Consider the following 24,810-nt stretch of genomic DNA (forward strand, 5'->3'; position numbering starts at 1 on the left):
TTAGAATGCGTTAAAAAAACAAAAACACATCAGTCTTCTTGTCTTTCATGTTGATTGTGAACAATAGGCAACATTTAAAAAAAATTGCAGTTCCCCTTTAAAACATGCATTCCCAGAATCCTATGTGCCATGAATGCTTGCATCTTTCCAGGGTGATGCCCGTCAGCTGTTTGTGCTGGCTAGTGCAGCAGAGGAAGGTGTGATGCCAGCGGAGCTCAGCGGCGTGATCCAGCGGTTGTGGAGTGATAGCGGTGTTCAGACCTGCTTTGACAGATCACGAGAGTACCAGCTTAACGACTCTGCTGCATAGTAAGAACTCAGTCAGATTTTTTTCAGCTTCAGATGAGCGCTACTTGCACCTCTTACACCAAAATATTAAACTAGATTGTTTTGGGGGCGACATTTCTAGAAAGCTAAGGACCAGGGGGCCAGACTTCCTTCAATATTAGTCTTATTTTGTATATTTCCAAAAATATACAAAATAAGACTAATAGTAAAGGGATTGGTCAGAGTTACAGAAACGCTCTGCTGTTTTTAGGGACCTTCTGCAAAATTATGTTGTTTTTGAACCGAACTGGCGGGCCACCAGTTGAATAGCCCAAATGATGAAAAAGAGAGGACTTGAAATGAAACCTTGAGGAACACCACTAGTATAACCAAATAGGTTGAACAAATGACTACTGACTGCATCTGAAGTAAACAAGCTACAGCAGAACCTTAGTTACATAAATCACATTACGAAAAGAAATTGTACCTGCCAAAAAGGAGAGGACCTAAAAGGGTGCCTGCCTTGAGGAACGCCTCAGTTATGTAAATCACAAGTTTGGATCCCAGTGTTCTCTTTGCTAGCAAGGTTAAAATGTCAATGCAAGAATCTTTCAATGTGTTTACAGTGGTCCAAGTTTCTCTGTACAACAGGAGAACTCTCGGTTTTTAGTTCTGTAAACTGTTTTTAGGAATTTGCTGCAAACATTTTTGTCTCCCACTTTTACTATAGTGTCATTCTCAGGCCGGATTTGGCCCCCGGGCCACCAGTCAAATAGCCCTGTTTTATATTATAGTCACATGATGTGGTTGAAAGCTGGAATGAAACAGAAACAAGAAAATATGTCAGTGTTACACAAAGATATCTAACTGTCATATTGGCTAATCTCAACCTTCACTTTGTTTCATACTTTCTTTATTGCACAACGAGCCACTTCCATTTCTGGAATGTTAGTCTTGTTCTGTGCTTTGTTGTTGTGATGTTGTATCTTCCTTCTCATCACCCTTTAATAGCAGCAGTGTTTCCACTTGGGGCCCAAAGGAGACAAGATGTGTCTTGTTTTTTAAGGGTCGCTGTGTGAGCTTGTTGCTCACAGCATTGCATTCCTGAGCAAGAAGAGAGTCAAAGCAGCACCTAAAGCTGTTGAACTATCACATAGCAATTTATTGTGTGAATGCAAAGAGGCCAGCATTACTTTAGCATTACGTTTCTTAGCCCTATCACTTTGAGATTCAGAATTATCAGGATTTATTTCAGCAAAAGTATTATAGGTACAGGAAAGCAGTGATAGCGGCATATATCACTAACCCAGCCTTTCTGTCATCGTAGGTTTTTTTTAAAATTTAAAGTCGATTAAAATTGTCAGGTATGCCAGGTATTGTGAAACATCTGTATGTCTTGCAAAATAACATCAAAAATATCATTTCCACTTGTGTTTTGCTTTTTCTTTTACTTTTTTGTGTAATGCCACTACACAGTTATTCCAAAGACAATAACCATATTATCGAACACAAAAAAAACTATTGCACTGGCTGCTCAAGCGCCTGTAAATCAACATCAGAATTAAAAGAGAAACGGACTGTAAAGTGTACTCCTTTTTCTTGTTTATTACCTTCCGCCCTTCTTTTTACAATTGTATACGTTTACAGTAACACGTAAGAATAGTATGACACAATTGTTTCTGATGTTTGCTACAACACAGTTAACTTATTTTTACACTTGTTTGCCAATTCATATTGTTATAATGTGGCTTTGAATAGTGCATGTGTGTGTAACGGACAGGGGCGCCGAAAAGGGGGGGGGGTAAAGGAGACGGATTCTAGGGGCCCATGATGGAGGGGGGCCCAGAGAGGCCCCTAATGATGATGAAATTTTAATACAGAAAAAATAATGACACTGTGTTGGGGGCCCTGTAAAGATTATTTTCATGGGGCCCAAAATCCCTAGCGGCGCCCCTGGTAACGGATGTCAGCTATTGCATCCGTGCGAGAGTACATTGGTAAAACTCACACTCTGGCACCACAAGAGTTGCGCTGAACAATGAGCTGACAGCTCAGGCGTTTAGCTTGTTGGCTAAAGCTTTCCACTCTCAATCTGTGGACCTTGATTTGATACAAAAAGGGGCGGATCCAGCGGGTTACCGAGAGTTGATAAAGGTGACAGTTTGGTGGAACAGATGACTTCTATTTGTGCCTTTCCCTACGGTAGCAATTGGTTCTATATCCAAACGCATTGCAAGTTGACTAACTTATTAAAAAAATATGTTGAACTGCCTGAGTTGTACTGTATTTACAGTATGTATTGACCAACGTTCCAAAGCAAGTAAAAACAAAGCAATGTGAGATGCATTGGGCATGAAGTCAGTTGTGTTTTTGTTGAAACAGTAAGACGGGAGGGAACTCACAGTGAAGGACATGCGCCTTGTTTTGAAAACAATCACTCTGTCGTGTGCCGTGACTCTCTGTGCACTTTGTCTCCACAAAGACAAGAGGGGAACAGAGAAGAAGTCTGTTTATGTTGAACTCATAATGAGCAAGTATTTACCGGTATCAGCGACCAAAATATGAGCTCGTACTCAGCAACCAGATTGTTGGAAGTTAGTTGTCTCTGCAGATGACCAAATGTGTTGTAGGTGTGATTAAGTTTGATTATTTTGTTTGAAGCATACATTAGAGCAGTAGTAATTAGGGTAGCAAACCGTCTCTTTAAAAACAAAATATAAATACGCTGTCCTGTATAAAGCCTTAAAGAAACACACTTTGTACTACAATTTCATTCTCTCATCAATGAGAGAATAAGGAGGGTGCAGGTTAATTCCTAGACTAGATTGTGTCAGGAAGGGTAACTGGTGCAGACATGAAGCTTAATTCTAATGTGATTGTCTCACTGTAATCAAATGATACATTAGAATACACTTGATAATGTTGCTGTCATCAATAATTGTCATGTCCGTGTCTTCTTATCAGTCAACTACAGTGCTTCCGGAAAGTATTCCCAGCCCTTCACTTGTTCTACATTTTTTTATGTTACAGCCTTATTCCACAATGGAATGAATGCAATTTTGTCCTTAAAATTCTACACACAATGACAATGAATGACAATTTATATTTTATTTTGCAAATTTATTAAAAATAGAAAAACTAAAAATATAATGTGTACATAAGCATTCACAGTATTTGATCAATACTTTGTTGATGCACATTTGGCAGAAATTACAGCGTCAAGTCTTTTTGAATACGATGCCACAAGCTTGTCACACCTATCCTTGGGCAGTTTTGCCTCTGCTGCATCAGGTTGGATGAGAACCATTTGTTTTCATCCAATATGTCTCTGTACATTGCTGCAGTCAGCTTTCCCTCTACCCTGACTAGTCTCCCAGTTCCTGCTGGTGAAAAACATCCCCCCACCACCATTCTTTACTGTGGAGATGTTATTGGCCTGGTGATGAGTGGGGCCTGGTTTCCTCCAAAAAGATGCCTGGAATTTACGCCAAAGAGTTCAATCTTTGTTTCATCAGACCAAAACATTTTGTTTGTCATGTTCTGGGAGTCTTTCAGGTGCATACTGACAAACCTTTTATTAAGAAATGGCTTCTGTCTGGCCACTCTATGATACAGGCCTGATTGGTGGGTTTTCTGCAGAGATGGTTGTCCTTCTGGAAGGTGCTCCCCTTTCCACAGAGGAATGCTGGAACTCTGACAGAGTGACCATCTGGTTCTTGGTCACCTCCCTGACTAGACTAAGATGAATGCAGCAATGTACAGAGACATTCTGAATGAAAATCAACACTTCCCATCCCATCCAATCAGATGGAGCTTGAGAAGCGCTGCAAAGAGGAATGGGCAAAGAGGAATATATTAAAAAATACTTCGGGCTGTAATTGCTGACAAAGGTGTATCAACAAATTATTGAGCAAATGCTGTGAATACTTATGTACATGTGATGTTATTGTTTTTTAATTTTTAATTTTTTTATAAATTTGCAAAAATAAACAAATATTTGTTTTCACATTCCATTTTGGAATAAGGCTGTAACATAACAAAATGTTGAAAAAGTGAAGCGCTGTGAATACTTTCCTGATGCACTGTACAATCTTTGTCTCAGGAAATCAGCTCACACACACACGATGCATGGACAGAGCCCTGCTAGTCTCGACTCGCTAGAGAGAAGCACCCCGAGGTAACAGAAATTAGGAGGAAAAAATATGATTGCAAAGCCAAATGTCCCGTTTGTGGAATATTTTGGTTTCAAACCAAATGAGCAAGATGAGATCATCAAAATGGAAAAGTTTGAAAAAGGTATTACTCCTAAACATTCATCTAACACAATTAAAGTTTGAGTCAAATGTTATAAAAATAGTTGCACACAAATAAAAAGAAATAAACGGCAAAACATGAAATTTTTTTTGCTGTGCCGGTAGGAGTAAAGATAATCTGGTCAGCCAGCCCTGTCTACAAAGTGCCCCTTATTTATTTTTCAGTGTGTTGGCATCCCTAGTAGTAATATAACCTGAAAATACCACGGTCAGGTCAGCAAGTTCTTTTACTGATACAGTTGCATATTATCCTGTTGTTTTAACACTAGCATCTGTGCTAACATTACATTTCGGAGTTGTGTGTTCAGTCACAGTGCTTGTCCAAACTTTGCTGCACTCTAAATCGATTAAACAATGTTTATCTAAAAACACTGTGTTACAACACAGAAGAGTTTTGTTGGTGTTAAGTGTCATACACCCATAGCCTTAATGTTTTTGGCCTCTGATCATGTCTTGCCGACTAACCCGAGATCTTATTTTACCATATATTCTGTTTTGCAGCTATCTGAATGACTTTGACAGGCTCTGTCAGCCCAACTACATCCCGACCCAGCAAGATGTACTGCGGACGCGTGTCAAAACCACAGGAATCGTGGAAACTCACTTCACCTTCAAAGATCTTTACTTTAAGTTAGTAAAAGCTGCACATAAGACAACAGATGGGGTGTCTGTGCCACAAAAATACCATTATTAAATAACCTGAGGATGGGTTACTGGCCAGCTTTGAGATTTGTTGATTTACAGATAAACACTAATGTTTGGAGCCTCCAAATAGCTTGCAGGGGATATATAAAGTGAGCTTTACTACAGCAAACACAATAAATTATACTGCATTTAGTGTTGTTCACTATTTAGATTGCTATCTGCCAAATATTAACTTCTGCAAACTTCTATTAATGTTACTGCTGATGGATCACATGCGACTGTCATAATTCAAAGTGCTTTAGTTTCAAGACAGAGGCTGCTTTCTTCTCGATTATTCTGATTTTCATGCTAATGTAACAAACGATGATTGAAGACTTAATTTGCATATCTTCAAAAGAAAGAGAGAAGAGATGTCTTGTTTATTCTGTGTGATGGATGGATTAATGTCCCACTAGGGTTTTCAATTGATAATGAAGTGGATGGAAACTGGCAGGTTTTCCACCTAAAAACAATAATTACAAAGAAAAGAGAAAATTGATTGGAATAGCATATTTTCTGTCCGTCTCAGAGGTGTTGTGCTGGCAAGAGACCATACTAATGTCTAATAAAAGGGTGTAGCTACAAATAAGATTATATTTATACAGCTTTGCTTTCTGTATGTCCAGAATGTTTGATGTCGGAGGTCAGCGCTCAGAGAGGAAGAAGTGGATTCATTGCTTTGAGGAAGTCACGGCCATCATTTTCTGTGTGGCTCTCAATGACTATGACCTGGTCTTGGCTGAGGATGAAGAGATGGTTTGTTAGTTTGTCTTCTTGGTATTTGTATGTATCAGGGATGTTCGGTCAGGAGAGGCAGGTGGAACATGTTAATAGAACACAACAAATAATGATAACAAAGAAATACGAACACTTGTTCATTGAACAGTGTTACAAATGTGTTCCAATCACTTAAAAAATAATTGATATATATCATTGCATATGCACATTTCCTGATAGGGTAGAAGCTTATAATGGACTCTACGGTAGCCTATCCTCTTTGCTTTAGTGCGCAAGTAAGCTTTCCCTCTTAGTGCACTGCGCCCTACTGTAAGTGCACTTGGCTCTATACAGGGTGGAAACCTATGATGTGGCCGCTGGGAGCCAGACCTCTCTGATTAGAGCGCAAACGACCTTACCTTGTTATTGCAGTGCAGTCATAGGACTATTTTTTATAGTCGACGAGTCATCCAATCCAATCTACTTTGTTTGTATAGCACATTGCAAAAAAACAACGAAAGTTTAACAAAGTGTTGCGCAGTAGTTGAAACACATTTAAAAGCAGAACAAAACTAAGAACAGTCAAGTGTAAAAATATTTAACTAAAAAAAGAGAATAAATACATAAGAGAAAAGAACATTTACTAGGATCACACAACGCTCAAGCTGGTTTAAAAGCCAAGGAGTAAAAATATGTTTAAAGACATGATTTTAAATTAATTAAAGAGGGAGATGTCCGAATAACCAGAGGGATATCGTTACAAAATTTCGGACCCACAGCTCAAAACACACGATACCCTCTGCATTTTACCGGGTTTTTGGAATGAAAAGAAGAAATTGATCAGCAGACCTCAGAGACCTTGTTGGTGTGTAGATTTTTAAAAGGTCTAAAATTTATTGTGGCGCTAATCCGTAAGAGATTTAAAAACAATCAATAAAACTTTAAAATGAAATCTAAAATAAACTGCAAGCCATTGAAGTGATGTTAAAATGGGGGTAATGTGCTCATGTTTTATGTGCCAGTTAAAAGGCGAGCAGCAGCCTTTGACGAACTGACTATCAACTATCTTAGCAATTAGTCGACTTATCGGTTTATGAAGCCTACTCCTATTAGTCACTCTAATTTAGCCATCAGCATTTAAATTAAGAAAATAAAAATTAAATTTCAACCATTTTTAAATCAAGGGTAGACAAAGTCCTGATAAAAAACAAATGCTATTTGTATTGTTTGTTTATTGTTATTGTTATAATTAACATTGAATATAACTCAAGTTAAACACCAAGTATGAATTTAACCGCACGTCAGTGGTGTATATGTACAACATGATGACGTTTAAGAACCAAGTTGCTCTATCTTTGCCTTTGTCTCTCTCCTCAGAACCGCATGCATGAGAGCATGAAGCTCTTTGACTCCATCTGCAACAACAAATGGTTTACAAGAACCTCTATCATCCTCTTCCTCAACAAGAAGGACTTGTTTGAGGAGAAGATAGGCAGGAGTCCTCTTACAATTTGCTACCCCGAGTACAAAGGTAAAACAAACAGCATCTATTCTACAGGTTTAACCTTAATGTACGTAATGGGAAACATAACCGATATGTCATACTTGTCAATGATGCGATCAGATTGTAATTTGTTGCGCTTATCTTGAAACACAGTTCTCTCGGATGCACAACAAATATTGTAGCGATGAACAAAACTTCCTTGACTTTGAATGTTCTGGCTCTGACTGACTGAATATATCCATATAGTTGTCAAATGTATTTCTAGAAAAGTATTACTAGTAAGTGTTTTTGTAAATGCAGGTTGGTTATAAGATACAAATGTTAAATGTCTGTTACTTTAATTTCTGTATGTGGCTGACATTTGACAGGTGAGTGCTATTGCTGTTGAACACGTTTGAGAAAGCAAACCAAAGCTCACGGTGCCACAACAGCCTTTTAGACTTCATTCTAAACATATACTTTAACCTGTTATTGCTTGTCTGTTTAATGATGAAAAATGTTCTCACTGTCCACGATGGACACTGTTCAGTTCTTTGCTATTTTGCTGCTGTTTTCACTTTCTTATTTAATCATTTAGACATAAACACTTGCCTTTTTTTATATAGGTGAAAACACGTATGAGGAGGCAGCGCATTACATCCAAAGCCAGTTTGAAGACTTGAATAAAAAAAAGGCCAGCAAGGAGATCTACACCCACTTTACTTGTGCCACAGACACCCAGAATGTGCAGTTTGTGTTTGACGTTATCACCGATGTTATTATCAAAATCAACCTGACGGATATCGGACTCTACTAAAGATTTAGGACCTGAAGGTAAGCTTATTAGTCAACTGGTTATGTGGATGATTATATATTATATTTATTTTACACATTTTTGGTCTGTCAAATTTAAAGAGTTAATTAATGATCGCATTAATCATTTAGCAACACAGAGTAATCACCCAATTAATTTTTCGACGCACTTGCTCTTTTACTTGACCTATGGATGATTATCTAAAAGGCTCCGTAGGTTGTTATATGGTCAGTGATCAGGTCAAATATCAGTGCAAAGATGAGTGAGGAGAGGCTGTGCTCTGTGACAAATTTTGCTTCAAAATACACCCCGATCGGACTTTAGATAATACTGTAACCAAGTTTTGAGCAAATAAATTATGTATATTTAGGAAAACATAAAAAAAATGTTTGTCAATGACATTTTAACAAAATTGCTTTGTTTCAAATTATTGGGGTCTTCTTTTTTTATTTTATTTTTTTATTTTATTTCAGCAAAAGTATTATAGGGACAGGAAAGCAGTGATAGCGGCATATATCACTAAGCTAGCCTTTCTGTCATCTTAGGTTTTTTTTTTATTTAAAGTCGATTAAAATTGTCAGGCATGCCAGGTATTGTGAAACATCTGCATGTCTTGCAAGATAACATCAAGATATTATCTCCACTTGTGTTTTGCTTTTTCTTTTACTTTTTTGTGTAATGCCACTACAGTTATTCCAAAGACAATGACCATGTAATCAATGGAACACAAAAAACAACTATTGCAGTGGCTGCTCAAGCGCCTGTAAATCAACATCAGAATTAAAAGAGAAATGGACTGTAAAGTTTACTCTTTTTTTTGTTGTTTAGTATTTTCCGCCCTTCTTTTTACAATTGTATACGTTTACAGTAACAGGTAAGAATAGTACGACATGATGTTTGCTACACCACAGTTAACTTATTTTTACACTTGTTTGCCAATTCATGTTGTTATAATGTGGCTTTGAATAGTGCATGTGTGTGTAACGGATGTCAGCTATTGCATCTGTGCGAGTGTACATTGGTAAAACTCACACTCTGGCACCACAAGAGTTGCGCTGAACAATGAGCTGACAGCTCAGGCTTTTAGCTCGTTGGCTAAAGCTTTCCACTCTCAATCTGTGGACCTTGATTCGATCCAAAAAGGGGCGGATCCAGCGGGTTACCTAGAGTTAATAAAGGTTTCATAATGGTGACAGTTTGGTGGAACAGATGACTTCAATTTGTGCCTTTCCCTACGGTAGCAATTGGTTCTATATCCAAACACATTGCAAGTTGACTAACTTATTAAAAAAAGATGTTGAACCACCTGAGTTGTACTGTATTTACAGTATGTATTGACCAACGTTCCAAAGCAAGTAAAAACAAAGCAATGTGAGATCCATTGAGTCAGTTGTGTTTCTGTTGAAACCGTAAGACGGGAGGGAACTCACAGTAAAGGACATGCACCTTGTTTTCAAAACAATCATTCTGTCGTGTGTTGTGACTCTCTGTGCACTTTGTCTCCACAAAGACAAGAGGGGAACAGAGAAGAAGTCTGTTTTTGCTGAACTCATAATGAGCAAGTATTTATCAGCGACCAAATATGAGCCCATATTTAGTAACCAGATTGTTGGAAGTTAGTTGTCTCTGCAGACGTTCTTTAAAGTTAAATTTAATTATGCAAGCGAGTTATTATTGTGGTTGATTAATTACAATTCAAGCGTTTGATTAATCTGATTTTTTTTTTAAATAATCATTTGACAGCACAAGAAAAGATGAAGGCTAGAATGGCTAAAAAAATAATAGCTTTACTTTTAAAGTGTTCTTTTCCACACTCTGCTATAATTATATGAGCAACTGTGAGCAGGATGTCAAACTAATATTATCACAGCCGGGTGTTGTTGGAGATTCAGCAGACTGGAAACCTGACAAGCAGGCAAGCAGGGAGCTAAAAAATTTTTATTTGAATATAAACATAGGAGACACTGAAACATAACAACAAAATGAATCAAGCCAAAAAGCAAAGTGGAGCAGAAGCAAAAAATTATGTTGAGCTACAAGTGGGCGGGACATGACGGCTAAAACTACCCTCATGGTAAGAAGGGGCAGGACTGACATGACGTGGTGAAACTATTCAGACAAGACCAGGAAATACAACCAGTAAATATGTCATGCGTATTAGTGATGGGAATCCCATCTCTTTTCTGAAACTCTGTTATTATAGCACGACTTACTAAAAAGTATTTCAGCACTTAATTGACTCCTCAGATTTTCCGTTGCTTAAATATTTTTTTTTACCAAAAGTAATGTTTTTTGTAAAATTAATAATGTACAAAACATATGATATGTAATAGGAGTGTAACGATTCATTTTAACAACGACTTGATTCTATATATGGAGTTGCCGATATGATTCAGTCACTTTTTAGCAAAACAAATCAAGCAGTGACAGTGAAATAAATACTGGATTCCGGACACTGCAGGTGAAGTTTCCTATATTTTCAGTATAAATGAATTATGAATACAGACAAGCAAGTAAACAGCAATTAATGGACAATGCATTCACATCTTATTTTAATAAAGAGCAACCAACACTTTAGGTTGAATTAACAGGAAGAAACACTTTATGCTCACATTTTAAACAGTCAAGCATTTTTCTATAAAAGTACAGTAACCAACATTTTACCAGTAGATTTACCTGCTAAATAAAGTTCCCCGATCCGGCCATACAATATCTGTTATCCACCCTCGTGTCACCGATGATAGACAGGGTCCCTGGTGTGCTAAACGGAAGCTCATCCCTGTTGATGGTGTTTGTACCTCGATTCATAATTTCCATAGCCTCCGTTATCCATCTCTTCTATTTATTTGTTTCTCATCAAATGACTTCTCCTTGTGTTCTGTGAGTCGGTGCATCGCAGAACTTGCAACGCTGTCACATCCATTGTGTTGGCTGCGTCTTCTCTGGTTTAAAGTTGTGTTGCAGCTTTATCATTGTGTTGTGTTGTTTGTTTTTGTTGTGGCTTTTGCAATCGTGCTGTAGCTGAAAGTTATGATATTGAAATGCTCGGCAGTGTAGAATAAGACAGTCGGAGATACACTCCGACTGTCTTCGATGCTTACTTAACAAGCGGTAACAAACTCGGGGAGTCAAAACACACATATATACAAGAGCTGCTGTTCGCCACAACTCACGTTTACACTCATGTTGACTCAACACACAGACACCCAAACTCTCGCAGGACTCACACACGTCACACACAACAGCACCATCTCTGAAAGGCACACAGACACACATGTCACAAATATTACACTATTGTCTTGTGACGTTTGTGTTCTTAGGACCTTTCTCGACCACCGTAGATATCCGCCATTTTTGTATTATTGACGCCACAGACGGGAAGATAGACTTAACGTAATCTTTAATATTACAACTGCTAAACTTAATATAAAGTTTACCGTTCTCTAATCCAATATTTTCCTTTTTCTAGTATCAATAAAATTGATCGATTCCCTTTTCAAACAATTTTGGATCAATACTTGTCTCTTGGAAGGCAAACTTGCCAAGCACAGATCAATATACTTAAAATTTAGGAATATAAATCCATCTATCGCTGTATCGATCAATCGTTACATCCCTAATATGTAATGACTCACGATGTATGGCTATTATTGTGCTGGGTTATGGCCACAGACTGTGTAAGGACTTTGTGCCTTATTGTAACTTTCCACCTTGTTCCAGTGATCACACCTTGCACAGAGTGTTACAGACATATAAAATGTTAAGATAATATATATGTACATAGCTTATTATACTCAAAATGTAACAGGGTGCTAATCTTTTTTACTTCAAAGTACTGCTGAAATATGACCGTACATAACAACGGCGGTAGCCATCATGAATGCAAGACGTCCATTAAAAAAGATTCTGCAAATGAAGTTTCTCTGTATTTAGTGGTTTTGCTATTCTAGATGATTTAATCTGCATTGAAATTAGTGTGTGATATTTTGCTTGTTCATGTGTGGAGTTTGCATGTTCTCCCCGTGACTGCGTGGGTTCCCTCTGGGTACTCCGGCTTCCTCCCACTTCCAAAGACATGCACCTGGGGATAGGTTGATTGGCAACACTAAATTGGCCCTAGTGTGTGAATGTGAGTGTGAATGTTGTCTGTCTATCTGTGTTGGTCCTGCGATTAGGTGGCGACTTGTCCAGGGTGTATCTCGCCTACCGCCCGAAAGCAACTGAGATAGGCTTCAGCACCCCCCGTGACCCCGAAAGGGACAAGCGGTAGAAAATGGATGGATGGATCTTTATTGTTCATATCACATTGCCTAGAAAATTTGGAAAACATATTATAGTAAGCATACTTAATGTGTAAGTCCTGCTGCACCTTGTGATTGAATCATTTGTTTTCAGCCTTATCTGTTTAAAAAAACAGTACATTCAGCAGTTTTTCCCACAGAACGGGAATTCATTTGATGCGGCAGAGGGTGAGGGGGTGAGTGGTGTGGTGGGGGTGTGACCTGGGGGGCAGTGTCAAAATTACTTAATTGTGTAATTTGCATAATTGGCTATGACGCATCTATTTTTTTTAAAGACTAAATATACAGTATGTCACTTTAAAGACAATTCTGTGTCTTGTCATGCTGCTTATTTTATTACTACAATGTAACACAGACTTGACTTTTACACCTCTGGTTTATTTACATATATTATTCTGCCTTTCCTGAATATTGGAATTTAGTTTGGCCACTATGTAAACAGTACTAAAAATTAGAGGTGAAAATACAACTTGAGGTTGTTTATTGATTGTCTTTACAATGAAGTTACTGTAAAAATAAGCACAAAGAAAAGTTAATTAATATACACATGAAGTGCACATATGTGTAAGAATCATGTTAAATCCACAATATGGTTTAGTATTAACTGAAAAAAAGAAATGCATACATACAGGATAAAGGTTGGTTATTGTGCCACCCGCCTAATAGATAGATAGTACTTTATTTATTTATTCCTTCAGGAGAGTCAATGGACAACCCCATTGACATGTTAATGGAAATTAGTATTGCCATGGTTTTAAACTTGTACAAACGTTTAACAAATGAGATTTTAACGGAACAAAATTGACTTGAAACAGCAACATCAAATCTACAGTGTTCAGTATATTCTGCTTAGCCGTTGATTGCTTTTGTATCTTTTGCTTTGTTGCAGGTGTCACAAGGGGTTTCTGGTGATCTTGGCTGGTATCTGCTAACTGCGGGAAAGGCAGAGGGAATTGTTTTACAAATGGACTAAGCCGCAACTATGACATCCACAATTTTGGAGACTTTTGTCATGATTACTTTAGTCATGGCAGAGAGATGAAGTAATTTGTGAGAGTGGCTAGCCAAACAATCACTGTGAGTTCTTTGCTCCTGTGGCAGGTAAAGACTCGGATACACCATCGGTATGTCTGTTTTTCACAGCTGATATGTAAATTTACCTGGTTGAGTGTTATCTTGCAAATCTGTGTTACACATAGCTTTTAGTTTAAAAACTGGGTTGCTGTATTGCTTTGCAAAGTACCATATTTTTCGGAGTATAAGTCGCTCCGGAGTATAAATTGCACCGGCCGAAAATGCATAATAAAGAAGGAAAAAAACATATAAGTCGCACTGGAGTATAAGTCGCATTTTTTGGGGAAATGTATTTGATAAAACCCAACACCAAGAATAGACATTTGAAAGGCAATTTAAAATAAATAAAGAATAGTGAACAGCAGGCTGAATAAGTGTACGTTATTTGACGCATAAATGACCAACTGAGAACGTGCCTGGTATGTTAACGTAACATATTATGGTAAAAGTCATTCAAATAACTATAACATATAGAACATGCTATACGTTTACCAAACAATCTGTCACTCGTAATCGCTAAATCCGATGAAATCTTATACGTCTAGTCTCTTACGTGAATGAGCTAAATAATATTATTTGATATTTTACGGTAATTTCACACATAAGTCACTCCTGAGTATGAGTCGCACCCCCGGCCAAACTATGAAAAAAAACGCGACTTATAGTCCGAAAAATACGGTATACGTACCTTAACTTATGTGGAGGACATAGTTTTGTATTTGGTAAAGATTATACATTACATACATATAATTCTACTGAACTCCACTGCAGCACAGTCTAACTTTATGTAGTACATTATACTGAACTATTTTTATATTTTTAACTGAGACACATCACAGCACAGAAATTCCTAAAAGGGAGTTGATGAAATTTCTTGATTAATGTTATTCACTTAGTCGGCTCAATATCGAAGCCGTTTTCTTTCAGAATCCATGAAGACATGCATTTATGTTTCGCCGCTCTCACCTCATGCTAAAGACGACTTTATTCTTCCCTCACTTTTTGTTCAAAGAAGTCCTATCAGCCAGTTTTCCCATTTAGAATTTGCATGGCTCTCTCTGCATTTATATTAGCTCATTTTAAAATCATTAGATGCGGGCTGTGCTTCCTTTGTTTGGTTTTAAATCAAAAAAATCTTCCACCAGGCGGTTGATATCATCCTGGAAGACGTTTAATGGCCTTTTGCAAACAAAGCCGTAAAGGTTGTGATGCAAAGGGGAAGGAGTATTTTCTGAAATATGTGTTTTGAAGTGATGGTTGATCGTGATCAGCCGTTGCTTGTGTATGTGTAGCTCAACAACACACCACAGACATCAACAAGTGGGTAGTGGGAAATGCAGGGAAAGATTTGTGAATGCAAGTTTTGGGTTTATGCATAATCAACTATTGTAAATAGAGAGACTTTAAAAGACAAGTAAAATTCCGATTCATCCACAAACTTTGATTCTGTTGTCAATGTACTTGTTTTAACTGCAAAGGTGTTCTTCAATTACTGTTCTTGCGAGGTCGGATGCAACACATGTTGGGGCTTTGGAATTGATTAATTTCAAACTAATAAGGCATATCTTATTTATGTCCAAGTGCCCTGCCGTATTCATTGTGTAACTGCTTAAAGACAATTATTGTTAACTTACTTAATAGCAGTGCCTTTGCTCAATGGATTTGAACACAATCAAAGAAAACAATTGGGACTGGCAAGCTATTTGTTTTCTTTGTCCAAACACTTTTCTCTGCAAAGGGATTAAGAGAATGTGGCAACAATTCCAAAACACTGCATAAGCACTGAGGGCATGATCTGCTAAGATCCAAATTCCACACGTTAAACATTGTGTGCAAATTATATAATTTAATGTACTATTGATGGTTGTGTTGCATGCGATCTACAAAGACTGCATGTACAATTGATAACAAGTGCATGAGTGGCGCATTTTACATGTACTATGCGGCTTTCCCCATGGAGACACTCATTTACTGCACATTCATGTCATCACCTACCTGTGGTGTTTTGCAGCAGACATGTACCACTTTTTCCGGGCATTTTGGAAGCGGTCTAGCTGTGCATCTACAGTGGAACCCACTTTTTTAATGTTTTGATGGCGGAATGTTCCAGCCGTAAGAAAATGCATATTGCAAGAATGTTTTTTATGTATTAAAAAACTGATGTCATTAAAAAAAAAAACAGACACCAAAATGCATCAATTGAATTTGTTTTAATTATCTCCTTAAGTATTTCTTTGTTTGTTTTAACCCTTTGTATTCCTATTTGGACTAATATGTAAGTTTTTTTAATTTTGAAATATTTGCATGAAATTAATTATTCTCAATTTACTGTATTAAAATTAATAAATTAAACCATGACAAAGTACAAAAAAAAAAAAAGATGAATCCAAAAATGTTTTATACACTCTCAACTCCCTGGGGATTTAGCGGTACTTCGCTGGGGATTCTTTTTTTCGCAGTGATATTTTGATATTAAGAGAGAATTTAACATAACAATATTAAAATTGAAAGTGATAAAAAACCTTGTTTACCATATTTTTCGGAGTATAAGTCGCTCCGGAGTATAAGTCGCACTGGCCGAAAATGCATAATAAAGAAGGAAAAAAACATATAAGTCGCTCTGGAGCATAAGTCGCATTTTTGGGGGAAATTTATTTGATAAAACCCAACACCAAGAATAGACATTTGAAAGGCAATTTTAAATAAATAAAGAATATTGAACAACAGGCTGAATAAGTGTATGTTATATGAGGCATAAATAACCAACTGAGAACGTGCCTGGTATGTTAACGTAACATATTATGGTAAGAGTCATTCAAATAACTATAACATATAGAACATGCTATACGTTTACCAAACAATCTGTCACTCCAAATCGCTAAATCCCATGAAATCTTATACGTCCAATCTCTTACGTGAATGAGCTAAATAATATTATTTGATATTTTACGGTAATGTGTTAATAATTTCACACATAAGTCGCTGCTGAGTATAAGTCGCACCCACGGCCAAACTCTGAAAAAAACTGCGACTTATAGTCTGAAAAATACGGTAATTTGGAGTAACACAATCAAAGCTATGATCAATGATCAAAAAATTACTTAAAAGGACAAAAAGTGCCCAATATATACTAAGGGTTAAATATATATGTATAATGCCTTTTTTTAGACTGCATTCTTTGACTTTTAGTTTCCGGCTCTCAGTGGAAAATATTTTGGACAACCCTCGCATTGACAAACTAATGTATTGCTCCATTGTGAGGAAATAAATGTACAGGATATGTTTCTTTTAGCACTTACTATTAAAATGTGGTTTAAATTAGCTCCTTTACGCTTAAAATGACCTTGAGTTACTTTCGCCAACAATTTACCAAATTTTATCATCCATCTTTCCAGTATACACACGATGCTGGAATTGAGCAAACAACGACACAGAGACACGTGAAGTTAATGCAGCTTTAATACATACCTCTACATTTCATAAGAAAGGATAAACTGTAGCTTTGCATTCCCTTTTCATTAATAAAGCATCACTCCTTTGTACTGTTTCCCTCTCTCTGTTTTATTTATATGTATAAATATACTGTATATGATCTGTATATAACCATTTACATGTCAAATGTTATCGTTACTGTTCAAAATATAATGAATTAACTACTCTTATGTACAAAGTTTGTCTAACATGTTTGATCGTCAGAAATACATTGCTTTGGTTAAAATGTTGGGTGAATTGAAAACATCAACGCTATTTAAATTATATTACAATTTGGTTTGTCATCTCGATATTCTGCAGGCATATGCAATATACTTTCTCAGCAACATTTTACAGTTTAAATATCAAGACCACAGCGACTACTGTACTCGAAAACAAAAACAAGGAAGCGATGATGCTACACAAAACATTAATCTTTAACTCTGGGTTCATTGTATTTTCTTTCATTGCTGGTCTCAGGGATAATAGTAGTCAGAGGGGAGCGATGAGGTCATCTTCGAATACCGGATGCTACTAGTATTTGCAACTGAAAAAACAGTAAAAACCTGCATGTCCATTAAGGGTTGACTCTCGACCCTGCTCTACTTGCAGGATGTAATTGTTGAAGATGTGCTCGGAGAGGAGCAGTCATAGACTTGGCATGGAGGCGCTGGCATGAACGCAACAAACCTTGGTGGATCCCTGGTGCTCCTTCAGCACGCTTAATGTCAGAGTGGGAGGGGCCAAATTAAGTTCTGCAAAAGGAGATGTGAAACATAGCTTTGTGAAGAACTTGCGTAAGATTGTGTAAATCCTGCATTGCTTATATATTATAACCTTATAGATGATCAATAGACAGGAAATAATTGGTTTTCTTTGGGAACATAGGCTATCATTAAAGTTGATTTTTTTCTTGGAAGCATCTTTATCAGAACATGACAAGATGTACGGAAACAAGTTTTTTTGAGACTGATTTGTCCTGTCATATCTTAGAACCTACCTGGGGTGACCGCAGAGCTGCTTAGAAGAGACCACAGTCTTTAAGGTTCTCCTTGATGATGATGTCTGTGACAGCGTTGAACACAATCTCGACGTTCTTTGTGTCTGTGGCACAAGTCAAGTGGGAGTAGATTTCTTTCACGCCCTTCTTCATGTTCAGTTCCTCAAACTGCGCCTTGATGTAGTTGCTGGCATCTTCATACGTGTTTGAACCTGGAATAAATAAACATCACTTGTCATGTACTTTGTAGCAATTTTAGCATCTTTGTCTAATCTTTTGAAACCCTGAGATGATGGATATTTCAGTCTATAATATTAGTGGACCAGCCAGGACACCTGTCTTGCTATGTTGGGACATATAGGTTGTGTTCAGTGCTTGCAAAAACAGTCGAGGTTTGTCGCCGTTTTGGTTTCTGGTTGCTAATTTTTAGTTTTCAACAGCAGCCTAAAAACAACAGTGTTGTCAAAATTGGTGTAAAGTTGTCTTGTCTTACTTGATCATCTAAAATGGACTGGGTCTATTTGAGTGATTTTGGCAGAGGTGTCTCGACTTTTTCCACAAAACATTTTCCAAAAATCTAAGGACTGACAGGCACACATTAATATTCTCCTTTTGTTTATAAAATACTACAACCAATCTACAACCAATGCACCCTATAACTTTCTTTCTTGTGAGTGTGACCCTAAGTTTCGTTTGTCATTTTCTGATACGTGACCATTAAAGCATTAACAGGTAGTTGTTTGTACCGTCATAGTCTGGAAAGCAGATGCTCAGGTGGACCTTCTTGATCTTCTCCTCAAAAAGATCTTTCTTGTTGAGGAACAAAACAATGGAGGTCAGCGCAAAGAACCTATGGTTGCAGATACTGTTGAATAGATGGAGGGACTCGTGCATGCGGTTCTGAAATGATAAGAAAGGAAGAACGTCTTTGGCGAGTTGTTTTTAGGATCTTTATTGACAGCTCGTGGGGTTCAACTCACCACTTCATCATCCTCTACCAGCACCATGTCATATGCACTGAGGGCACCGCAAAAGATGATGCAGGTCACACCCTCAAAACAATGGATCCACTTCTTTCTTTCTGACCTCTGACCTCCCACATCGAACATCCTATGTACCAAAGACAATCTCAGTGTCGGACTTTTAAGGAATGGGAAAGTTTTCTTTTTGAAAGTGGGTCTTTCACCTGAAATGCAACTCTTTGCAGGCGAACTGTTCTTCAATAATACCAGTTGTTTTGACTCGAGATCGCAGCACATCCTGCTCAGTGGGGAGGTAGTCAGGTTTGCAGATTCTGTCCATTTCGTTGAGGTAACTGAATGACAAAGAGAGTGAAATCCGTCTCCTCATTATCGCATTTACTGTGAAGCAGCTTGGTGTTCTCAAGAGTTGAAGACGTGGACTTACTAGCCAGCAGAGTCGTTGAGTTGGTACTCAGCAGCTCTTTCGAATCCGGCCTGCACGCCGGAGTCTTTCCACAACTTCTGGATGACGTCAGCCAGCTCAGTAGGCATGGTACCTTCCTCGATGGAGTCGGACAAGTTTTGTAGCTTCTGAGCATTCTCCTAAAATTCCAGGAAAGTAGAGATCCATTAGAATTTCGTTGTACTTGTGCAATGACAACAAAGAGCTTCTTCTTCAACCATCACACTCTCCACTTTCCTGGCTCAGTGAGAAGTGCAGGGAAACCTCTGAATCAAATGTCTTTAAATGAACTCAACATATCTCACCGAACTTGCATCGGACGGATTTATTTCTCCAGTGTACTGTACTCATACTGAAAATCAAGGTCAAGCGAGCTTTTGTCCTTTTATTGTAGGGTACAGCTGTCTCTGTCTTGGTGGCTCATTGCATGTCCACAATGCGTCATCAAATTCACCGGTAGGTACACATTCGATAGTTGTTGGTGTTTTTAATTATAGTAATATTTGTTTACACTTTAATGACATTTAAGAATGTTAAAAATTATGATGCATAATCTTTGCCACTGCACTAAATACCTCAGTTAACATCACATACTGTATCATCAAAGGGTGAGTAGTTTGGCTTTATTGTAGTTTTATTTGATTCATTTGGAACATTTATTTATACTTGTATAAATATTTAAAAGCCAGATTCTTAAATCTGACACCCTTGCCACTTCTTTAGATGCTTCGCCCAATATCAAACATCAGCAAGGGTTGAGGAGTTTTGCTTTATTTTAGTTTTATTCGGTTAATTCGGAACACTTATTTATACTTGTACGACAGTTGGGAACATGAAAAAGCATGATGCATAAATTTGACGCCCTTGCCGCTTCTTTAGATGCTTTGCCCAACTTTAAACTTCAACTGGAGGTGAGTAAGTTTGCTTCATTTCAGCTATATTTAGTCATTGACAGAAATCTTAGTAATGGTTGATGGCGACCATCTGACCCTGTATTTTATAGGTAAAAGTTGTTTCTAAATACAAACAAATCGCAGGGTGGCCAGCAGCATCCCGGAATAGATTGCATTCCGCCTCAGAGGTTCCATTGTAATTCAAAACTATCTGGTGTAGAGTCATAGTCGACCTGTGCAGAGGGAGCACCGAAGTCAATGCCCAGAATCTCCATGCCTCTGATGATAGCCAGAGCCGACTGCAGGATGTTGCCATAAATGACGGCTCGGAACTCAAGCTGTTCCTCTTTTGTGTAACCGCCTTGATGCAGAATCCTGTACACAAGATGGTGGAAACAGTGACAGTGAGTATGTTGGTTGAAGTTTATTTCGAACACGTATACAGTTTCAATATGATACATCCCATATTTTACATGTTTTCATTTGTGTTGGTGTGAATGCAATACTACATTAAGTCCACTACATATGTAAACACTTGTAAGGCAAAGAGCAACAGAGCCTTCCTGCCTAAAACAAGTGCTGACAAACGGGAGTAAGCGGATGTTTAACCTATTGACCTCGGTAAAGGGCTTCAGCAAAGCCGACATCCAGGCGGGACGTTGAGCCAGCCGACCAATCTGATTCAATCAACTGAGCCGCACTCTTGAGTGCTCACACACAGTGACACAGCGTGGATGAAATGGTAAATGCAATTGAGTCCACTTACTTCATTTGCTTGACGATGGTGCTTTTCCCTGACTCTCCAGCACCTGCAGAGAAAGACAGAGATAGAGGACACAGTTTACCTCGGTTTCTCTTTAACGTTGCACAGACACACGGGCCGGGCCATAAAGGGCAAAAGAATGTGCATTGAAACATGTTTTCCTTTACTATCTGGTTACTTACGCAAAGGCACATATCTAAACATTATATTAAAAACATTAATAAACTTTATGATGCGGTTGCCCTGCATAATCCTCATGATATAACCACTCTGAGCATCCATCCATCCATCCATTTTCTACCCCTTGTCCCTTTCGGGGTCGTGGGGGTGCTGGAGCTTATCCCAGCTGCATTCGGGCGGAAGGCGGGGTACACCCTGGACAAGTCGCCACCTCATCACAGATAGACAACATTCACACACGAGGGACACTTTTAGTGTTGCCAATCAACCTATCCATCCTCATTTAAAACCCCTTACCTTTTCCTCTTTACCTATTAATACATACTGGGGGTGGGAATCTTCCAACAACTCACGATTCCATTCAGATTCTTAGGGTGACAATTTTGTTTGGAATTGATTCTCAATTCAACACGATTCTTGATTCAGACCGATTCTCTCAACCTATTATTTAGTATGAAATGATAATAAAACATTTTCAAAACAAGTTCCAGGTAACACACTTTTAAATAATTTCTTCTTAGCTGCTGACTTATGACGTATACACAGAGTAAGCGTAGAAATGGCATAAAAGCGTTTTGTTTAAAAAAAAAAAAAAATAAAAGTTTTTATTTATTTTCATCAATTTTTGAAACATATGAATCCATTTAAAATCGGAATAAAATAAGAATTGCCATTTTTTTTGTAGGGCCCCTATTACATATACACTTACTCTGTAACATGCATTTGAAACAAGTATGCAGACCACAACAAAGCATCTAAACAGTTATTTTTTAGCTAAATGGTTCTTACACTTGACTTGTTCTTAGTTGTATGTGTTTTAACTACTGTGCGGCACTTTGTGAAATATTTATTGTTTTTTGAAATGTGTTTTATAAGTAAAATGGATTGCAAGTAAGAAAGATGTGTCATATTCTCCTGAGAAGCATTATCCTCTGCAGTGGATATTTGTGTTACGCAAAGCCCTGCGTAATTAAGTTGTCTTATTAAGCCGCAGTTAAAGACTTGTGATCATTTTATGAAAAACACAATCACCAAAGCAAAAGCAATTATTGTTTGTGATAGAGTACATATGATGGAACCACTGGAAGGTTTACTATGATTACTGTTTTTTGTCATCTTAGAGACACAAAGGTTTGTTTTCTTACCATTGCAGACCGTGCACTTGTCGCATAGTTCCCAAGCTAAACTAAGCATAATCTCTTAAAATACATTTCAGATATTTTGCTGATTGAATGCGTGAGAAAAGGCACACTGTACAGCAGTTGCTCCTAAACATAATTTCCAACATGCATCAGCTACAGCATGTTTACACCCAGCTGGAATTTGACTGAATAACCATAATGCAAAATAGGACTACTACTATGTGAGGGAAAGTAAGTACATTTTATTTATAAAGCGTTTTTCCACAGATAAAATCACAAAGCGCTGGTGAAGTAAAAGAACAATTCAATTCAAACAACAGGGTCAAGGTCATAAAAATATGAAGACAAATCTTCATATTTTTTTCATGTGTCGCTTGAGGGATCAGCAAAGACCTCCAACAAGTGGATCTGCACTAAACCTGTTAGCTAATTGGATTGACGTATCGCTGCTTTGCTGCGATTCATTTAGACCAAAGGCTGTGATCTCTTAAGCGCCAACGTCCTTACATAAGAATTGAAACGTCTGCGCCTCGCTTGTGCTATTTTTTTTTTTTTTCAGACTTAGCATGCTGGTCAGACGTCCCAATTTAAAGCTTGCATGCAACTCCTTGCAGACTTGATCATTCAACTGCAGAATCTTCTTCATATTCACTATAAACTTGCAGTCGGATCTCACTCCTGCTGTCTAATCTCCTCCATCCCATCTCCACTGCTGACAGGTGCAAGCAGGCCTTCCTTCTTCCTAATAAATGAATGCAGCTTGCAAATCCCCTGACAAACTTTGTGCAACATCCTACCAATCTAGTGATGTCTGCCACTTAAATATGCAGCAAATCAGCCTGCATCCTAGTCTGATTATGAGGTTTGTTCCACTTATAACTTGCATCTTCACTGTTGTTATGCATTGTTGAGAATAATTTCTCATCTTAACCTTCTTGTACTGTTTGTCTCCAATGGACTGCTCTGCAAATGTGACTGTCCTCACAAGTTTGCCAAGAATGACAACTCTATATTTTGCATCCCAAACAAGACAACCTTAGAAGTGCACTTACCAAGCAGTAATAATTTGACCGTCTTGGCGTCCTTGTCAGCATCCTCCTGAAGTTGCTTTTCCAACTCCTTGGACTTTTTGTCCTCTGCACTGGCTCCCGCACCCATGCTTTCGGCCTCCGCAAACTCAAGATCCTCAAGGATAGAAATTTTGCCGGTCCTCTGTGAGCTGCTTTAGAGAATCTTGGCGCAGCACTAATTGTGCCGAAAGTCGATTTCTGGGCGGAGGGGGACTGCTGTGAGGGAGGTGCTTGAGCCTTCTTGGCTTGCTTGCCGTCTTGTCAGTTGAAGATCAGATAAGAGACTCTCAGGGCTCACTTCAATTCACAAGCTCTGCCCAGCAAAGGTTCACCTTTTAATTCCCTCTTCCTAAACCCCTTACTGAGGAGATGACTCTTCCTGATTGGCCAGCCAATCCCATTAGTCTAACGGGGCCTATATGTGAAGGATGTAAAGAAAAGGTAGTGGTCAAATTGTGTCTTTATGACTGATTGAAATACACGGTTGGCTTTAGAGTGCATATTGTAGTTGTATATGTATAGTTGCCCTATTATATTATTACATATTCGTCCCTACCTTTAGTTGTTATCACTTTTTACCAACAAACTTGTGTTGAAACTCAATAAAAATGTGTTGTAAGTAGTGCTGTCAAATAAATATTTTTTTTTAAATCAAATACCGTTTGATTTTTTTTTTAAAACATGTTTCATTTATTTCCAAAAAAATCACACAGAATATCAATCAGCGCTGGAAATATACATTTTTATTTTTTTTAATCAGATTAATTACACTTGTGAATTTTAATTAATCATGATTAATCACAGGTTATTACTTATTGCATAATTCAAATAAATTAATTTAAAAAAGCCCAATATTTGACACAAATGCAATTTTATTGTCAGAATGTCATGCAGGAAAAAAATGTAATGTGTTACTTGAATGCACTCCATTTATTTGCTCAAAACATATATTTTTTTTTTTGGTCATTAATCACATGATTTAACTCGTTATTTTAGACAGCCCTCGTTGTAAATTCTGTAGATCAGTGATTCGTAAACTGTGGCACACGTACCTAATGTCATGACTAGTTCATTTATCTTCTTTTGACTTATTTTTTCATTCTTATTTCTGATTATCGTTTTTATGTTGAAATTATCTTGATTTTGTATGTACTTTATGTCATATTTTATTCATTATAGCACTTTTTCATCGCTTAGAATTGTTTTTGTCTTT

General features: G+C 37.7%; 2 protein-coding genes across 2 annotated transcripts in view; one reads left to right on the forward strand and one right to left on the reverse strand.

Annotated features, from left to right (window-relative positions):
• Nucleotides 1-15,832, forward strand: part of gnai3 (guanine nucleotide binding protein (G protein), alpha inhibiting activity polypeptide 3) — a 38,260-nt gene extending 22,428 nt beyond the window's left edge. The window contains exons 4-9 of the mRNA XM_061987726.1: nt 152-309; nt 5,082-5,210; nt 5,891-6,020; nt 7,359-7,512; nt 8,091-8,298; nt 13,469-15,832. Coding sequence (XP_061843710.1) covers nt 152-309; nt 5,082-5,210; nt 5,891-6,020; nt 7,359-7,512; nt 8,091-8,281 — 762 coding nt within the window. The 3' untranslated portion in view covers nt 8,282-8,298; nt 13,469-15,832. The remainder of the gene's footprint in view (nt 1-151; nt 310-5,081; nt 5,211-5,890; nt 6,021-7,358; nt 7,513-8,090; nt 8,299-13,468) is intronic.
• A 1,262-nt stretch (nt 15,833-17,094) lies between these two features.
• Nucleotides 17,095-23,901, reverse strand: gnat2 (guanine nucleotide binding protein (G protein), alpha transducing activity polypeptide 2). The gene is made up of 9 exons (XM_061987727.1): nt 23,580-23,901; nt 21,209-21,251; nt 20,676-20,817; nt 19,532-19,689; nt 19,311-19,439; nt 19,105-19,234; nt 18,871-19,024; nt 18,125-18,336; nt 17,095-17,879 (listed from the first exon to the last, which is right to left on the reverse strand). The coding sequence occupies exons 1-8, from the start codon at nt 23,683-23,685 to the stop codon at nt 18,146-18,148; spliced, it is 1,053 nt and encodes a 350-aa protein (XP_061843711.1). The 5' UTR covers nt 23,686-23,901; the 3' UTR covers nt 17,095-17,879; nt 18,125-18,145.
• Nucleotides 23,902-24,810: the final 909 nt, after the last annotated feature.

The sequence above is a fragment of the Nerophis lumbriciformis genome, linkage group LG01 (genome assembly GCF_033978685.3).
Source record: "Nerophis lumbriciformis linkage group LG01, RoL_Nlum_v2.1, whole genome shotgun sequence".
NCBI lineage: Eukaryota > Metazoa > Chordata > Actinopteri > Syngnathiformes > Syngnathidae > Nerophis > Nerophis lumbriciformis.

Excerpts from the sequence above, each read along its gene's own strand:
- gnat2 (XM_061987727.1), bottom strand. The coding sequence starts at position 23,685 with ATGGGTGCGGGAGCCAGTGCAGAGGACAAAAAGTCCAAGGAGTTGGAA. Across the intron at positions 21,252-23,579 it reads GGTCAAATTATTACTGCTTG|GTGCTGGAGAGTCAGGGAAA; the intron begins GTAAGTGCACTT and ends CTTTCTCTGCAG. Across the intron at positions 20,818-21,208 it reads ACCATCGTCAAGCAAATGAA|GATTCTGCATCAAGGCGGTT; the intron begins GTAAGTGGACTC and ends TCTTGTGTACAG.